A 17,788-nucleotide genomic window follows, 5' to 3' on the forward strand; every position below is an offset into this window, starting at 1 on the left:
TAAAAAAAAAAAAAAGAGGTCAGCACGTGGCGTCTGGCACTCCACAAGCCGGGCTTCAGGTACGTGGGAAGTTTTCTTAGGCGGAACCCCGTTCTCCAGCAGGGGCCCGGACCATGAGCACCACGTGCTTAAATCTGGGTGTCAGAACTCTATCCCGTGGGGCACCTGGGCGGCTCAGTCGGTTAAGCGTCCGACTTCGGTTCACGTCTTGATCTCACGGTTCGTGGGTTCGAGCCCCGCGTCGGGCTCTGTGCTGACGGCTCAGAGCCTGGAGCTGCTTCAGATTCTGTGTCTCCCTCTCTCTCTGACCCTCCCCTGCTTGCTCGCACGTTCTCTCTCTCTCTCCCTCAAAAGTAAACATTTAAATAAACAACAACAACAACAAAAGAACGCTACCCCTTGATCTCCAAACTGAGGGAAAAAGCACCCGATGATGGTAGAAGTTTAATTCCAAAACATCTGGCGGAGATAGAACACTCCTTTTCCAAATTAACTGCCCCTAAATCATGAAAATTAACATGTGTCTTCTTTTGCCCAAAGGGAAAGTTGTAAATGAGTGTCTTCTGTATAAACTTGGACCGAGAGCTTTGTTTCCAATAAGTAGTAATCTGTAAACAAAGCCCTGGCCAGTAAGGGGCTGTGACACTAATGCCACCCAGTGGTGCAGAAGGGGGGCTGTGGCCAGTCGTCTGTCCTGTGCCTGCCTGGGGCTGTGCTCCCCTCCCTCCCGGACGCGCCGCTGCACCGGGCACGCTGGGCGCTGCCTGGGGCTGTGCTCCCCTCCCTCCCGGACGCGCCGCTGCACCGGGCACGCTGGGTGCTGGCCGGCACCCGCGGTCCCTCTGTGACCAAAGGCTCTGCCAGCCCTCCACTTGCCGAGCTTGCCCCACAGCCAGCTGTCACCCCTGCACTCTCCGCGGCTGCCCCCCGGGCCGGCCGTCACCCCCTCCACTTGCCACATGCTACTCTGCATCCTTCCCCCAGGAACGTCAGGCCCCGCCTGCCCCGCTCACCTTCTCGAACTCACTGGCTCCCAGGAGAGCTCTCCTGCTCAGCCTTTGCAAGCTGTTCGTAGCCACCCAAGCCCGTGGCCATCCGCCTCCCGCAGGCTCTGTGAGCGGAGCCTCCAGGACGCCCCCCGTGACTGCCGCCCAGCAGGGGCTGCTACGTCCTCCACCGGCCCTGACTGTGGCCCCTGGTGCCCCCCCCCCAGAGCTGCCTCCACACGCCGTCCTCCCGCCCTGCTCTGCAGCCCTGTGCTCACATCCACGCCCTCCCCTCCCCTGCACCGCCCTGCCCCCGCTAAAAGCACAGCCCCCACCCGATTTCAAGCCCCCCTTTACAAAACCCACGAGGCCCCCCACTGGTCACCAACTCGGGGGCCAGTCACCCCACGTGTGGAAGCGCACGTCCACTTCTGTGCCCGCGGCTCACAAGGGGAGAGGCGGGAGGGGCGGGTCAGCGAAGGGCAGACGCTGACAGAGGGCGACTTGCCCAGGCTGCCTGAGGCCTGTCCCTCCTCACCCTGCACAGGGCGGCCGGCGGCCGCAGCACATGGCGTGCAAGGAGGCACGTGTGTCCTCCGGGGACCGTGTTTCAGGGCGCGGTGGCCAAGCACCGGGGTCACCCCGGGCAGCGGGAGGCTCGTGCTGCCTTCGCATCCGAAATGCCGGTGACCAGGGTTTCTCTGGGTGTCGGCCTCCCGGCGAGGGCACCGAGCGCCAGAACCAGCCCAGGGAGAAGGTCTTCGCGGGAGCGCGGCCACGTGGCTGACACCGGCTTCCACTGGAGACCAGTCTTTGGGAACAGAGTGGCCCCGAGCTGGAGTGACAGGAGTCCTGACTCGGGAATCCGGAGTCCACCCTGCACGGACCGCCCCGCCTCTCGGGGGCTCAGGAAAGGGGGACGTGACAGCTGTGGTCCGTGCGATGGGAAGGGGGACACAGGACGACACGGTGTGTATTAAGCATTGGGCACAGTGCCCAGCGCGGGCAGCTCCACACAGCCGGTTCCTGCTCTCGCGGACGCGGACAGTGCCGTCCCTGGTCTCGTCGGCAGAGGCGGCCTCGGGCGGTGGCTGAGCCCTGCTGGGCTGCGGGCGAAGGCAGGGGAGAGGCGCGGGGGTCAGCGGAGACTCCCGGCCTCGCAGGGCCCTGGGTCCTCCCCTGCAGAGAGGAGGGGCCGGCCCGCAGCGAGCGCCCGGTTCTCTTTGGCTCTGACATTCTGGGGGTCCGCGCGGCAGGTGGGAGCCCAGCCACGCAGTCATCCACGGTCAACACGCCGTCTGCGCTCGGCCTCAGCACCCGGGCTGCCCCGGAGACGAGGCGGCGCGTGAGGCCCGGCTCCTGCTCTCGCGGGCGCCCGGCTGGCGGGGGGCACGGAGAGCCAGCGCACTGCAGGGCTGTGTGATCAGGGCCCAGAGGGGGGCAGCGGGCTGTGAGGCGGCCGGTGCCAGGCCTGGGGGTGTCGGGAAGGGGCGCCTCCTGGCAGGACCCGCAGCATTCATCAAAGTGGGTTCTAAGAGGAACAGGGTAACTCCAGCCGTCCGAGCGGCTTCAGAAATTCCCTAATCGGTTTCACAAGCTCGGTTTGTCTTCTGTTCGATCACCTTTCTTTCGGAAACCGGCTTCGCAACGCCAGCTCTAAATGAACCCTCAGTGGTATAAACAGCACACAAAGGAAATGTAACTGGAAACTTCTGCCTGGGGTACAACTCAGCAGCAGCCAGAGATGTGGGTTCGCCTCTTCCCCGGGCTCGCACTCACCCCATGCAGATGCTCGTGGGAAGCCGGCCCGGTTTTCAGAGACGCTGGGTGGGGTCTGTCCTGGGACTCACGTCCTCGCGTGTGAATCAAGACACAGTTTTGCATCCTGCCAAACGCAGGGGAGGAAACAACCACCTTCTGCAATTCAGGCCACTTGTTCCCAGCATGCTTCCAGAATATTCCCTGGGGGACACTAGTAAGTTCAGCAAAAAAAAAAAAAAAAAAAAGGTTCCTCTGGCCAAACACATTTGGGAAGCGTAGTTTAAACAAAGATAAGCCATTTCACCACTTAGGGCTTCTTGGCAGACGCGGGACACACCTCTGGGATATACTTTCCCACGAGGGGAAAACAGGACGTGACCTCTCCCAGGTCACTGACCACGGGGCATCTTTTTCACGGAGCCTCTCTGGGGACACATGATCTCAGAAGAGACTTGGGAAAATGCTGACCTGCAAGAATGCTGAATTTCAGTGTTCCTGCTGGGGACTCTAAGGAAATGGACCCTCCACTTGGCAAAGCAAAGTGCCGGAGTTCAAAAGAGGAAACTGAGGCCACTCGAGTAACCACCTGAGCCTCCCGAATCACTGTAGAAGCGACCAGAACCTGAGCAAGAAGCACGTGTCAGCACTGGCAACCCGCAGGGTGACCGTGAGCAGACGGGCCAGCGCGAGCAGACTTGGGGTGCGTGTTTCAGCAAGACCACTGAGGGGGAGCTGACCGAGACACGGTCCCTGTACACGACGGTTAAGGTGGCCTGGGGCGCGTGCGGGAGGCCCCGACACGGCCAACCTACAGGTTTCGAGCTACGCGGCTTGAGACCAGTGTGGAGTGGGGGAAGTCAGGAGGGAGAGCCAGCCTGGAGCCCTCCCTTCCCAGAAGGCATCATGGCGCCCCGCCAGGGCTGTCTGTAACTTGTCACCTGTCGTCGGGTGCAGACAGACCCTGGGTCACATAACAGTAAAGGGAAGCACTGCTCGTCTGCCCTGGTCGGGGTTGACGGATTGTTCCGGAACCCACAGGGTCAGTGGTGGAAGCAGCCTCAAGCCTCAGCGATGGACACCCGCATAGCGGCCTTCCGAAGGCGAGCCTCGCGGGGAAATCACAAGCATGAAGAGACTGAGTGAAGGAATCATAGCAGATGTTCCCACTAAAAAAAAGTCACTTTGTTTAAAAAGGGGGGGGGGGGCGCCTGGGTGGCTTGGTCGGTTGAGCGTCTGACTTTCGCTTAGGTCACGATCTCGCGGTTCGTGGGTTCGAGCCCCGCGTCGGGCCCTGTGCTGACTGCCAGCTCAGAGCCTGGAGCCTGTTTCAGTCTGTGACTCCCTCTCTCTCTGACCCTCCCCTGCTCACGCTGTCTCTCCCTCTCTCCTAGAAATAAATAAAACATTAAAAAAAAAAAAAGGGGGGGGGGAATCCCTAAATTCATCGTATTTACGAAAAAGACACAGCTTTAATTCAACAAGCCTTGAGTTCACGTGAATGCACCACGGCAGAGCTTTTACAAAATCAAACGAGAATCAGAGGAGAGAGGATTAGGACAGAGAAAGTCCCCAGGATTTGGAAGAAAAGGATAAAGGAACCAGCAGAAATGGGAGGCGCAGGTGCGGGACATCCACGCGGCTGCAGTGTGAGCAGGGCAGGCGGAGAAGCAGCAGCGACCTGGAAAAATCTAGATGAGTACCCCCCCCCCGCCACTGTGAAGGCAGACTCAGGGGTGTCAGCCAGGAGGGCCCAGCAGCACCAGCTACAGTTATGAAAACAGACCTACTGGACGCCATCCGAGAGACGTCTCGAATGCCTCGAATTCCAGGGATAAACTCAAAACAACGTACAAATGTCACAGCGGGAGAAGAGAGAGGCCAGCCGCCCAGGACGGAAGCCGTCGGCTCAGGCCCCTTGGGCAGGGAGCCCTGCAACCCGGGAGTCACCCCCGCCCCTGGCAGCCACGGCGAGGGGTGTGAATGGTGTACCCACACCTTCTTCTTGAAGAGGCTCCTTAAGGGTCATCCTGGCACCGAGGCTGGACGTGAAATAATGGAGGGAGCACGGTCCGGGGGGTGAGGGTGAGCAGAGTAGTCCTGGGGACTGGGCAGGTGTGGGCGGCCATCCTGGAAGATGGGGGGCGGGACAACGACCGTGTGTCTGAACTCTGCCCTACATATCTGTGCATGGCGGGGGGGGGGCAGGGGGGGCATCTCCTGCAAGCCTCATGCCCGTGGACTCTGGAACGGTCCTGGGGGGCCACCCGCACCTGCTTTCCCGGCACCCCCACCCCCGTCTGCACGGCATGGCTCCGACTCAGGCACCCCGGTTTCTCCCCGGGCGAGTCTCCTCCAGCGCCCGGGCCTTCGGGCCCGTCCCTGCCCCCCCCACTCGGCTCCAACATGCAGACTGAGCTTTAAAACCCGAGCGGCCTTCAGTGATGCGGGTGGAGTGCGGAGCAGGGTCCTCCCTCAGCCTGGCCCGGAGGGGCTCCCCCCACGAGGCCGTCTCCCCGCCCCCGCCGCACCCCTCCCACCGGCACCGCGAGGCCTGGCTCACAGCCCGCCTCCTGCCTGCCCGCTGGGGACGTGCGTGTCCCACCTGCACCAGGACGACGACAATGACGCCAGCTCCTCCTGAGGCCGTCGTCAGGAGTGGCCTGGGGCACAGCGGCCTCTCCCTAGAGCCTTGCACGCGGCGGGCACTCACCACCGGAGCTGTGGTCATTGCTCCACCCTGCGCCCGCATCCATGCCACCCTATGCCTGCAAAGTCCTTCCTCAATGAGGAGACCCTCCGGTCTGCGTGTCCACATTTCCACTACTTTCTGCGTCTGCTGGGCTTTCGGGAGGGTCAGCCCGAGAGAGCAGAGGAGAGCCGGCCTCGGCGCTCCCGGCAGACGGGCTCTCCCCTCGTACCCGCCCTTGACCCCAGGCTCCGCTGGGACATGCACGCCTACGCTCCCCCTCCACTGGCCTGGGACCCACACAGGCAGGAATCAGGACAGAGCAGCCCGGGGTCCCCAGTGCCCAGCAAAGTGCCGGCCACGGCGGGAACACTGAGGCGGTCTGCGCTGCCCAGGATGAGGAGGCCGGAAGACCTCGCCTGCCATAGCTCTGCATCTCAAAGCCAAGGTCACGGCTTTGCCATCTGACTGGGGCTTTGGATCGAGGCCCCGAGCAGGAGCGAGGCCCCAAGTGCACACGCGGGACAGGGTGGCCACGGGGAAGAGAGCAGGCAGCCGGCGGCCTGGGTTCCCACCAAGCCTCTTTTAGAGATTTTCAAGTGGAGGCACATCAACGAGCCACATGCAAGAAGCGTGAGCTGCTGGAGGCGAGCGGGGCGCAGGGCTGAGCCGTCTGGCGGAGCGGCGGCACCAGCTTGGGCACCACGGGTTCCAGCCCAGACCCGTCACTGCGGCCTCCGGCTCGCCCTGGCCGAGGCTCGCCGACACGCCCGCGGCAACGTGGAGGCGACAGCAGCCTTGCCGCCGAGGAGGCACGCGGGGCGCAACAGCGGGTCCCGCGCCCCGGGCCCAGCGCGGCTGCCTGTGCGGATGCCCTGCCCGCCCTGGAGGCCTCCCCCGCCTGTCAGGTGACGACCCCAGCAGGTCAGAGGGCAGTCACTGGAACAGAGGCCCGCGTGGACCCCGCTTCTGGCTCGACGCTTGATGTCCGTCTGAAACGCAAGGCCGCGGGGTGACGACCACTGGGTGAGGGCAAACAACGTCTTCCCAAGTTCAAAGTCTTCGGACTCTGACCACGCCTCACGAGGTATAAAATGCAGCCCGCTCTGGGCGCTTCTCCTTCACCCGCTTGTTCTGCTGAGCGTCTTCCGACTCAGCAGCGGCGGGATCTGATGAGGGAAGCACCTCGGGAACCCCGCTCTTCCTCCCCGTCGCACCCCAAACACCTCGGACGAGACCCACGCCGTCTGCAACACCGCAAGGCGGATCGGGAAGGCCTCTGGACACGCCGGAATGCGCTGTGCTTTCACGTTTAGCGTGGGGTCGGCGGCCCCAGGCAGGGCTCTGAGCACACACCCAGCTGCCCGCGGCCCACCTGGGTGCTCCCGGAGCCCCTGTCTACGCCGAGAAGCCTGCCTCTTCCGCTCACCTTGAGAGGTTTCCCAGGTCGGCATCTTTGGTGCCTGGGACATCTTCACCCTTCATAATCACGTGAGCGTTCACGATTAAGGAGCTCGGGGCCAGCAGGGACATGGCTCCTCGAGAACTTTCACCAGGCGCCGTGCAAGCGGAGAGGGAGCTCCTCCTCCAGGGCCGCAGCCCCATGACCCGATTCTGCGGCGAGTGTGCCAATGACCTCATCCAGGACAGATGACTCGCTCTTCCATCTGAAAAGATTTCTGGAAAAGTAGGTCCTATAAACGCCTTCGGAAATCCTGGCAAGGAATTCGTACCCACGTCCACTCCCTAGGTCAACTATTCTTGTCTCTTCATCCGTCCCTCCACCCATCCATCCGTCCAGTCTTCCTGAAATACATCCGCTGAGCCAGGTCTGAGCTAAGTCCTGGGGCGGGAAAGGGAACGGAGCATGAACTCAGTCTCGAGAATCTCAGGGGAAGCACAAACAGGGTCACACGTGCTAAGAATGCGGTTATCGATCGAGGAGCAAGTGGCAGAGCATCAGGCCCAGAGCGAGGCGGCGCCGGCGGAGAGCCCTGCAGGGCGCGTGGGGACCGTCCCGTGGGGACGCCGGCTCGGTTTCCAGAAGCTCTACCTTTGTAGGGGCACTGCCGTGACAACAGCGAGGCCAAACCCGAGAGCAATCAGACAGGCAATTTCTGAATTCAGCACGAACCACGCGCTCCGACTGGAACGTGCGTTAGGAAATTCAGACGGACTTCTTCAAAACGCCCTGGTCTCTGATGACGAAAGTCAGGTGAAAACTGGGCAAATGTAGGAGCGAAGAGAGAAGAAAAATTAAGCAGGACTCTGCTCCACAGGAGCAACGGTGGCTAACGCTGTACGCGCCCTCGTCGATGCGCAGATACAAGACTTGTTTACACCTAACGCCACGCATAGGTCATGATGCTCATTTTGTATAAGCTGCCGTTCCTTCCGACACTGCTTAGCGCTCGGCTGCGTCCTGGCGCCCCCTTCGAGAGCACGCCTACCCTATGGCTGTGCGGTACTCCACCAGACAGACATTCCGTGCGGTTTTTAGCCCATTCTCCACCACTGAGATTCAGGCCAATTTGAACCTTTCACGGTTGTAAACGATGCTTAAACGTGCAGTGCGTACTGTCTCTGACTAACTCGCTGGGGTAAATTCCTAGAAGCGGGAGCCCTGTATGCCGAGCAACGCGCAGTTTAGAGCGTTTGGTAACACTGCCAACTTGTCCTCAGAAGGTTTGTATGGATTCATAATATTCTCACCAGAAGTGTGTCCAAGTGCCCATTTTCCTGAACCTTACCAATGCGGTGTATTTTGACTTTTTAAAGAGTTTTTTTAAAGTTTTAAATTTAGTTTTGAGAGAGAGCGAGCAAGATAGCGCACACGGGGGGAAAGGCAGAGAGAGAGAGACAGAATCTGAAGCAGGCTCCAGGCTCTGAGCTGCCAGCACAGAGCCTGACATTTTTTTTTTATGTTTTATTTATTTCTGAGAGAGAAAGAGAGAGAGAGAGTGCAAGCAGGGGAGGGTCAGAGAGAGAGGGAAACACAGAATCCAAAACAGGCTCCAGGCTCTGAGCTGTCAGCACAGAGCCCGACATGGGGCTCAAACCCACCAACCAGGAGATCATGACCTGAGCCAAAGTCGGACACTTAACTGACAGGCACCCAAGCGCCCCAGCATTTTTTGTTTTTTTGTGTGTTTTTTTTTTGTCTTTCTAACTTTTTTCCACTTGCTAGGTAAGAGAAGACAATATTAAATTATTTTGATTGCCCCATTTGTTTAGTGTGGAATGTATTTATATTTACATATACTTTTAACGTCCAACTCCATCCTTTGCTCATTTCTCCCTATTGAGTTAAAAATCTGCTGTTTGGTAACTTTCCTCTTTAGGTCCAAACTGTGCCTTCTGGAACTATCCTAAGTAAGATTAATTCATCCTTCATATGACACCCCCTCAAATACTTAGAGACAGAAGTCATGTCTCGCTTTCTCCAACATAAACACCCGGCCCCTCCAGCCCCTGCTCCCGTGGCCTGGCTTCAGGGCGGTCACCGACGGCCTCACGCCCAAGTCCTCCCGGCCCCGCTGCCCCGCGCGCGCACTGCCGGGCACAGAGCCCCAGGCCCCAGGAGCGCCTGCCTGAGCCACCTCGCGGGCTCTGGGTATCGCCACCTGCCTGCCCCCAGGCCACACACGCCTCTCCTGCGCACTCACAAGGCCTCGCGGTAGACTCACAATGACCGTGGCATTTCTCGTGATGTTGCGGGCCCGGAGCCCACGTACAGTGGTCAGAAGGAGGGCGCTCTGAGGCCAGGAGCAGGATGAGATTTGCCCGGTGTCATCAGCATGATTAACGAGTTTCGAAGAGGAAGTCGTCAGGAACGAGACGAGACGGTCTCTTGGAACGGGGTCCCATGGCTGGATCTGGTGGTGCCGACCTGCCTCCTCCAGGAAGCTCTCCTGCCCCGGGGGAGGGGGCATCGGGGCCCCGCCCTTGGTCCCCAGGGCTGGCCTTCTCCCCATACTCTCGGCATCACCGTGCGTGCTGGCCCCCCCCGCCGCACGGCCCTGTGCCCCCCGAGGGAGGGGCCCAGGTCAGGCACTGAGCGGCGGGCACAGATGAGGCCGTGGGCCCCGCTGCTGTGGAAAGTCTCTCCAGGCCGCACCCCTCCCCTCTGCTCTGCCTCTCATCACACAACCTTCCAATACAAATCTGGCCTCACAGGGGCCTCAGAACCTCACGGGAACCATGGACAATGGGCGTGAGCAACCGCGCCAGAGAGAGGAGACCCCATGGCCTCAGGGTCACAACTGGTTAAGACAGCAGCGTGCAGGGACCCCCCCCGCCCCCATCCCCCCGTCGCTGGGCTGATCGTTCTGGAGCCCCATGGGGGGCTGCTTCCAGATCTCCAGAGCTGAGGCCCAGGCCCCAGGCCCCTGTGAAGGCAGCTAGCCCGAGGCCTTGAGTCTAATCGGGGCCCTTCAGGCGAGCAATGCCCTGACAATGTTGTGCATTATGGTTTAAGTAGGAAAAAAAATCTATAATAAAAAACTCATAAATTTAAAAATATATACACATGTATGGTTATGTCAAGCTGATGTCTATGCATATACATGGCAAACATTTCAACACAACCAACGCCTGAAAAAATTAAATTGAACTTCGCTCTCTGACCTATTTACCTCAGTTGCCGTCACCTGACATCCCATCTGGTGTGCAGCGAAGATTCACACGGCTAACGGGCAAGACAGAGCACAGCCTGAGGAGACGAAGTCAGCGCCTCGACCAGACTCAGATATGACGCAGACTGAAACTACTGGACAGGGAATTTAAAATAACTGTCATTAAATGCTAAGAGCTCTAATGACAGAAGTGGTCAGTAGCCAAAACAGAGGGGTAATGCGAGCACGGGGGATGGAAACCCCAGGAGGAAAGCGAAAGGAAATGCTAGAAATAAAACACATTGTTGGAGACTCTTGGTTTGGGCTCAGGTCATCATCTCACCGTTCGGGAGTTCGAACCCTATGTCGGGCTCTGCACTGACAGCGTGGAGCCTGCCTGGGATTTCCTCTCTCTCCCTTTCTCTTGTCCCTCTTGTCCGGCTCTCTGACCAAATAAATAAATATTAACTTAAAAAAAATCACTGTTGGGGAAATGAGCAAGCCCTTGATAGACTCATCAGCAGACTGGACATCACCAAGGAACGATCATGAGCGTGAAGATCTGTCGAATGACACTCCCAAAACTAAAATGCAAAGAGGAGAAAAGACTGAAAGAATCCAGGACAAAACATGCCCAAATCACAATACGATTTCAAATGCCATGTAATTCGCGGCCAATTGCAATACTGAAGGCAGGGAAAGGAGGCAGAACAAAAGAAATATGTGAAGACACGATGTCCAAGAATTTTTCCTTTTTTAATAAAGTTTATTTACTTATTTTGAGAGGGTGCATGAGTGGGGAAGGGGCAGAGAGAGAGACAGAGAGAGAATCCCAAGCGGGCTCTATGCTGTCAGCACAGAGCCCAATTTGGGGCTTGAACTCATGAACCGTAGATCATGACCTGAGCCAAAGTCGAGAGTCAGATGTTTAGCCAGCTGAGCCACCCAGACGGCCTCAAGAATTTTTCAAAATTAAGGACACCAAACCACAAACACAGGAAGCTTGGAAATTACCAAGCAGTATAAATAACCAGAAAGCAAAATAACACGAACTTCTGAGAGATGTCATATTAGAACTGCAGAAAACCAAAGACAAAGAGAAAAATCTTGAAAGAAACCAGAAAAAAACCATCCCACATGGGCTACAGGGAAATAAGGATACCAGTTATGTGAACTTCTCATCAGAAACTACGGAAACAAGGAAGGAGTAGAGATAAAAAGTGTCGGAGGAAAATAACACCAACCTAAAACCTTAAACCCAGCAGAATTATCCTTCGAGAGGGAAGGAGAAATACTGACTCCGGGAAAAACAAAAATAGAGCAACTTCACCCCCAGCAGAGCTGTCCTGTGGGGGGGGGGGGATGTTAAAAGAGTTTCTTCAGGAAGAAGGAAACAATTTGGGTCAGAAACTCAGATACGCATAAAGGAAAAGCGTCAGAGAAGGAATGAATTACAGTGCAATAAACTTTTTTATTTTTGTTATTCTTTTTGTTATTTTTATTTCAACTTATTTTTTTAAGTGTACTTATTTCTTTTGAGAGAAAGGGCGAGGGGCAGACAGAGGGGACAGAGAGAATTCCAAGCAGGCTGCGTGCTGCCCGTGTAGAGCCTGACCCGGGGCTTGAACCCATGAAGGGTGAGATCATAACCTGAGCCAGAACCAAAAGTAGAATGTTTAACCGACTGAGCCACCCAGGCATCCTTCTATTATTCTTAATTGAGCTAATATATTTCTGAGTGTTCTGGGCAAGAATAGTAACAATGTGCCCATGGGTAGGTGTAGCCTGTGCGGACAGTGCGCGGGAGGAAAGAAGTCAGGTTACGAGTTATGGGGTCCTTGCACTACCCACACAAGTAGTACAATATTATTTGGAAGTGGATTTACATTAGTTGTAAATGTATATTTCAAACTTAGGGCAAACAACAAAGATATTTTTTTTAATGTTTTTACTTATTTCTAGGAGAGAGAGAGAGAGAGAGAGAGAGAGAGACAGCGTGAGCAGGGGAGGGTCAGAGAGAGAGGGAGTCACAGGCTGAAACAGGCTCCAGGCTCCGAGCTGGCAGTCAGCACAGAGCCCGACGCGGGGCTCGAACCCACGAACCGCGAGATCATGACCTAAGCGAAAGTTGGACGCTTAACCGACTAAGCCACCGAGGTGCCCCAACAAAGATATTTTTAAAGAAATATTACTGATATGCTAGAAGAGCCCATGAGATCCCATAGAATGTACAGTGAAAACCAGAGAATGCACAGAGAGGGGGAGAAGAAAGAATAAATAAAGGAATAGAAAACACGGTAGGTATTGATCAAACTACAATAATCCCACTAAACGTGAATTAAAAGTCCTACTGTCAGAGTGGGTAAAACACTAGACCCAACAAAACGTCTGTAAGAAGCTTGCAGGTTAGGGACACAGGCTATAACGACACAGGTTAGGGGCGCCTGGCGGCTCAGTCGGTTACGTGGCCATGATCTCACAGTTTGTGAGTTCGAGCCCCGCGTCAAACTATGAGCTGCTTCGGATTCTGTGTCTCCTTCTGTCTCTGCCCTCCTCTGCTCGCGCTCTATGTCGCTCAAAACTGAATAAAACTTAAAAATAAATGATGACACAGGTTAAAAGTAAAGGACGGAGTAAAACACACCGTGCTCACACTAACCCCAAGAGAGCTGGCGTAGGTGTCTTATTTTCAAGGCAGAACTCGGGGCAGGGAGACTTGTCAGGGATAAAGGGCATCAAACCAGGGCAGAGGGCTCAGCGCCAAGAAGACATAAAACCCCGCAACAGACAGACGAGCGGCACACACGGCGCAGCTGCCTGAAGGAAGAGACAAATCCTGGTTCTGTTACATGTGGAGGCTCCAATGCTCCTCCCTCAGTGCTCAATCCATCGGGCAGGTGAATAATCAATAAGGACACAGCTGTCCTTGACTGCATGATCGATCAGCCTGGTCTTACGGGCACGGAAACACTCCATCCAACGAGAGCGGAGTCACAACGCTCCCCACGGACCGGGCCCACCCCCAGAGAAGGCCGCTTTCTGAGCCACCAGGGGTGTGCGGGCGGTCAGCACCACACACATTCTTTTGCTGAATATCAGATCGATTGAGTAACAGTTCACACGCCACAAAACTCGCCACCTTCAAGTGCACAATTCAGTGGTTTTCAGGTTTGCAGAGTAGCACAGCCGTCACCCCACCTCATCTCGGAATTTTTGTCCCCTAGAAAAGGAATGCTGTCCCGGGGACAGTCACACCCCTTCTTCCCGCCGCCCAGCACCTGGAGCCCACGCTCTACTTTCCGTCTGAGGGACTTGCCGTCTCTGAATATGGCACATAAATGAAATTACAGTCGCCTTGTGTGTCTGGCTTCTTCCGCTTAGCACGACGCTCTCAAGGTGCACGGACATGGCAGCGAGAATCAGGGCGCGCAGATGTCACAGCAGGAATCGCCGTTCCTCTCCCTTCACCGGCTGAGCACCGGGTCGCCCTACGGCCGCACCGCTTCTACCTACCTGCGCGTCCGCTCAAGCGCACGTCTGGGGCGGTTCCGCTTTCTGGCCACTGACGCCGCCGTGAACATTCATGTACACGTTTCTTTGCAGGCAAACGCTCTGGGTTCTCCTGAGCGCACCTGGGAGCGGGGCGGCTCCTCCGTTTCCAGAGGCAGCCGCACCCTTTCACGTCCCCACCGGTGCGAGCTGAGGGTCACCAGGACTCGCCGACGCTCGCCGCCGTCCCAGCGGGTCTAAGCGGTCATTTCAGAGGCCACTGTGGCCTCACCCAGGCTCTGGGCAGCAGACCCCCGGAGGCGGCCGAGGCTCTCGCCACCTTCACAGGGTTGCTCTTTCCAGAAACTTTGCTTCAAGAAGCAGGACTTTTCCCAATGACTAAGATCATCACGTTCTACCCACAATGGACACGAGTGAATATTTCTGCCTCTTTCCTGATGGGAAAGCGGGGTCAGGAAGGGCCGCACGGCTTACCTGCTGGGGGCCACGCCTTGATGTACCCCGTGCAGTGCACCACGGCGTACTGGGCCTCCCCTTCTTTCACGGGGCCGAGGCCGTTCCTGGGGAAAGAGCACAGGTGAGGTGGCTTTCAGCACGAGGTGGGAGGCGAGGGCACGGCGGCCCCTGCGGCTCCCAGGCTGCTGGGGTCACACTTGCCTCCTGGGTTTGAGTTTTGCACCCCAGCACCCCGCTTTCCCTCCTTCTCGGGTGCACCCAACTCCCTCCCTCCCCTCAGCCCCGCACGCATCCCACGACCCCCATGGTCCCCCCTGGCCTTGCCACCTCGCGGCTCAGGGCGCCTACGCTTGCTTTCCACCCGCACGGCCCCAGTCACACGGCGGGAAGGCCCACTGACCTGAACCGTTTCCTCATGGTGGTGATCCTGTTCAGTGGCAGGTGGTCCAAAGGAGCGTTCCCACACCTGGGACCCGTAAGAACAGGGGTGATGAGGGCCGAGGCCGGTGGAGGGAACGGCGCGGCCATCGGAGGGCGGGTCCGATCCGACGCTCCTGCCTCAATGCGGGCTCCACGCCTCTCATCCCACCGTCACCGAGGCCGGGAGAGTGTGACTCGCCCAGCAACGCACCCCCGCCCCAGGCTGGGCCCCCACAGAAAGACTAGGGGCCCCGGCCACGCTCCGGTCCCTCCAGCAGGGCAGCCGGTGAAGATGGTGGTAGTGGCTCTTCAGGCCTCAGCACAGCCATTGACGCAAAGCACAAAGCACGAGGTGGGAGGCGAGGAAGGCGTTGAGACAATGGGTGTTCCCAGGCCGCAGCCGTGGTCTTGGGGATCCCCCGCCCCCTGTGGTGCCCCCCCTACTCCCCTGCGGTGTCCTGTCATAGGGAGTGACATGACCGCCTAGGCCCGCTGACGGCAAAGGGCAGAGTGGGGACGACGCAGGGGGGCTTACAAAGGGTCCCTCTCTGGGAGGCGAGGGCCGGGAGGAGTCGCCTGCCTCCTCTGAGGGGACCTTTCCTGCCCCCGCGCAACGACCCCCAGGCTCTGAACGTCCAGGGCCCCCTGCAGCCGGGGTCCAGTCTGCGCTCCGCACACCCACCCTGGGGCGTGCTTCCGCGTCCCCGCTCTGGGCGTCTCACACTCCGTGTGGCCCGGGGGAGAGGCCAGCTGTGCTCGGACACCTGGTTTGCCCGCCTGCAGGTGTGTCCCCAGGACTGACCCGCTTTATCTGGAGGGCGAGGTCTGGAGCCCCATCTCATGGGGGATCACGTCCCCGGGGCCCCAGGGCAGGGAGGGGCCGCCCGACGCCGCGCGAAAGCCCAGGTTAAAAGTAACGTGGCGGCACGGAGGCGCAGAACCAGGGCCGTGACACCCCAGGGACGGCCTTCCCAGGGACTGCGTGGTGCTGGGTGCAGGACGGGCCGGCTGGTGCTGCCCTCCCTGGGTGGGTGCGCTCTGCTGCCCGGGGCGCCACGGTTCCCGACAGCGTGCTGTCCCCAGGGACACCAGCACACGGCACCCTGCGGCCCCGAAGGTCTGTCCATGGACCCGGGCACTCGTCCACGCAGGCTAACATGAGGTCAGGCGCAGCGACGGTGTCTGCTGTCACCTGGATGCCCTCGTGTGACCTGAGGCAGGTGCTGACAGGAGCCCCGTGCTGTCTTCCGGAAGTGCGGGGAAGCGCGGCTCGGGCACAGACAGCCCTGACGCGTCATAGGCGAGGCAGCGCCCGGGAGGAGAGTGACGTCTGTGACGGGCCAGCCTGGGCAGCTGGGCAGAAGCTCAGAGAAGGCAGGAGGCGGCCAGGCTCAGTCAGGCTCGGCCTGGGGTCCCGGGGACTCGAGGACAGCTGGGGGGGCCCTGAGCCGGGCAGTGGGGCCTCGAGGCAGCGAGGACGCCGGGCAGCGGGGACAGACTCCTGTACTCGGGGAAGAGAGGGCGGGCGCCGTGGGGGGCTGGCCGGCCCCCCCCCCCCCCCCCCCCCCCCCCCCCCCCCGTCTCCAGGCCACAGGACCCGCCCGCTGCCCGGGGGCCTCATTCAGCCTCCAGGCTTCAGAGAGCATCTCGGTGACACAGTCCCCGGCCCCCAGGTCCCTACCGTCAGCCCCCCCCTCTCTGGCGTTCTAGAACCCCACGCCCGCCGGGCCCTCTCCTGCGTCCAGAGGACCCACACCGCCCTCCGCCCCGAGCGGAGGCCTCCTCCCGCCCGCCGGGCCTGCGGCTGGCCCAGTCGGGGTGCTTCCCACCACGGTCACCATCACTGCTCTTCTCGCCGGGACTGTGACAATGGCCACCTCACGTGCACCCTTGCTCGTCCTCTGCAGACTCACCCCCCCCAGGGCACAGTGAATTATTGTCACGCAATTCAGCACATGTGATTCCTGCGAGAAAACTCCAACGGTCCCCGACCTCATTCAGAGCAAAAGCTCAAGTCTTGTAAGTTCCCTGACATCCCGACCTTATTTTAATTTACTTTTTTAATGTTTACTTTTGAGAGAGAGAGAGGGAGAGAGAAGTGGGGAGGGGCAGAGAGAAAGGGAGACACAGAATCTGAAGCAGGATCCAGACTCCAAGCTGTCAGCACAGAGCCCGACGCGGGGCTCAAATCGATGAACTATGAGATTATGACCTGAGCCAGAGTCAGATGCTTAACCAGCTGAGCCCCCCAGGCGCCCCCATCCCAAGCTTACTGATGACCATTCCATCCAGCACACCCCATTCACCCTTCGATAGTAACCTTATTGTTATTTAAACACAAGAACATCCCCGCCCCAGGGCCTTTGCACTTGCTGTTCCCTCCATTTGGTATTTTCTTTCCCCAGATAGTCCCAGGTCTCCACTCAAAATGTCACCTCATCAGTGAGACCTCCCCCACCAACCTACGTAACATGTGAACTAACAACTACTCTTTCTTAATTTTGTTTTATTTTCTTTAATAGCACTTACCCCCATCTGACATTCCCTGTGTCTACTCGGTACTTCTGTCTACCGTGGATCTCCCTCACTAGAGTGGCATTACAAGCCCAGGGATTTTGTTTGCTTTACTCAGTGCCGAACCCCGCCTGGCGCAGGCAGGCCCTGGATATCGTGCTCAATAACCGGATGAATGAGCGAGTGAATGAATGAGGGGCACTGCCTCCCCTTACAGCCTCCGGAACCCCACATCCCGCAGGTCTGACCCCCCGGCGCCTCCAATTGCCCCCAGTTCGGTCCCTGCTGCGTGTCCTCCAGGCGGCACCCACCACGCACGTGCGGCTCACCCTGCAGACCTCGGGCGCTCAGGGAACCCCAACCCGGACTGTGCTCTGGGCAACTGTCGCTGACCAGCTGACCACGGAGCCCAGACATTCCCACCTAAAGGGGGGGAGTTCAGGGGTCAAAGACCTCGACGTGTGACCTGAGCAGAGCCCCTCAAGGCTCCCACCGGCGAACAGGAGGAGCGGGCCTGCCGCAGCCCCCCCCCGGCCCGCACAGACCCCGCCCACAGCCCCCCCCCGGCCCGCACAGACACCCCGCAGCCCCCCCCCGGCCCGCACAGACCCCCCGCAGCCCCCCCCAGCCCCCCACGGCCCCCACCGCCCCCCCGCCCCGCACAGACCTCATCCTGCAGATGAAGGAGCGCCGCGAGCCCATGCACATCCTCATGGACGACTGCTGCCCCTCCTTCTTCACCGTCCCCGTCTTCAGGTCCAGGATCCGGCCTAAGCGAGACAGGGACGCGGGCGTAAGCCTCCGCCCCGGCGAGGGCGCAGCGGGGGGCTGCCTCCCGCCGC

At 58.9% G+C, this 17,788-nt stretch overlaps 1 protein-coding gene across 10 annotated transcripts in view; it reads right to left on the reverse strand.

Moving 5' to 3' along the window:
- Positions 1 to 17,788, reverse strand: part of ARNT2 (aryl hydrocarbon receptor nuclear translocator 2) — a 134,771-nt gene that overhangs the window by 45,152 nt on the left and 71,831 nt on the right. For all 10 annotated transcript variants that reach the window (XR_005532765.1, XM_039257567.1, XM_039257553.1 and 7 more), the window contains exons 7-8: positions 14,413 to 14,478; positions 14,031 to 14,116 (exon numbers count right to left, since the gene is read on the reverse strand). Coding sequence is in view for 9 of the 10 variants with exons in the window: in XM_039257567.1 (XP_039113498.1) it covers positions 14,031 to 14,116; positions 14,413 to 14,478 (152 nt within the window). In the remaining variant the exon portion in view is untranslated. The remainder of the gene's footprint in view (positions 1 to 14,030; positions 14,117 to 14,412; positions 14,479 to 17,788) is intronic.

This window comes from Hyaena hyaena, unplaced genomic scaffold, assembly GCF_003009895.1.
Source record: "Hyaena hyaena isolate Hyena2069 unplaced genomic scaffold, ASM300989v1 scaffold_13, whole genome shotgun sequence".
Taxonomy (NCBI): Eukaryota; Metazoa; Chordata; class Mammalia; order Carnivora; family Hyaenidae; genus Hyaena; species Hyaena hyaena.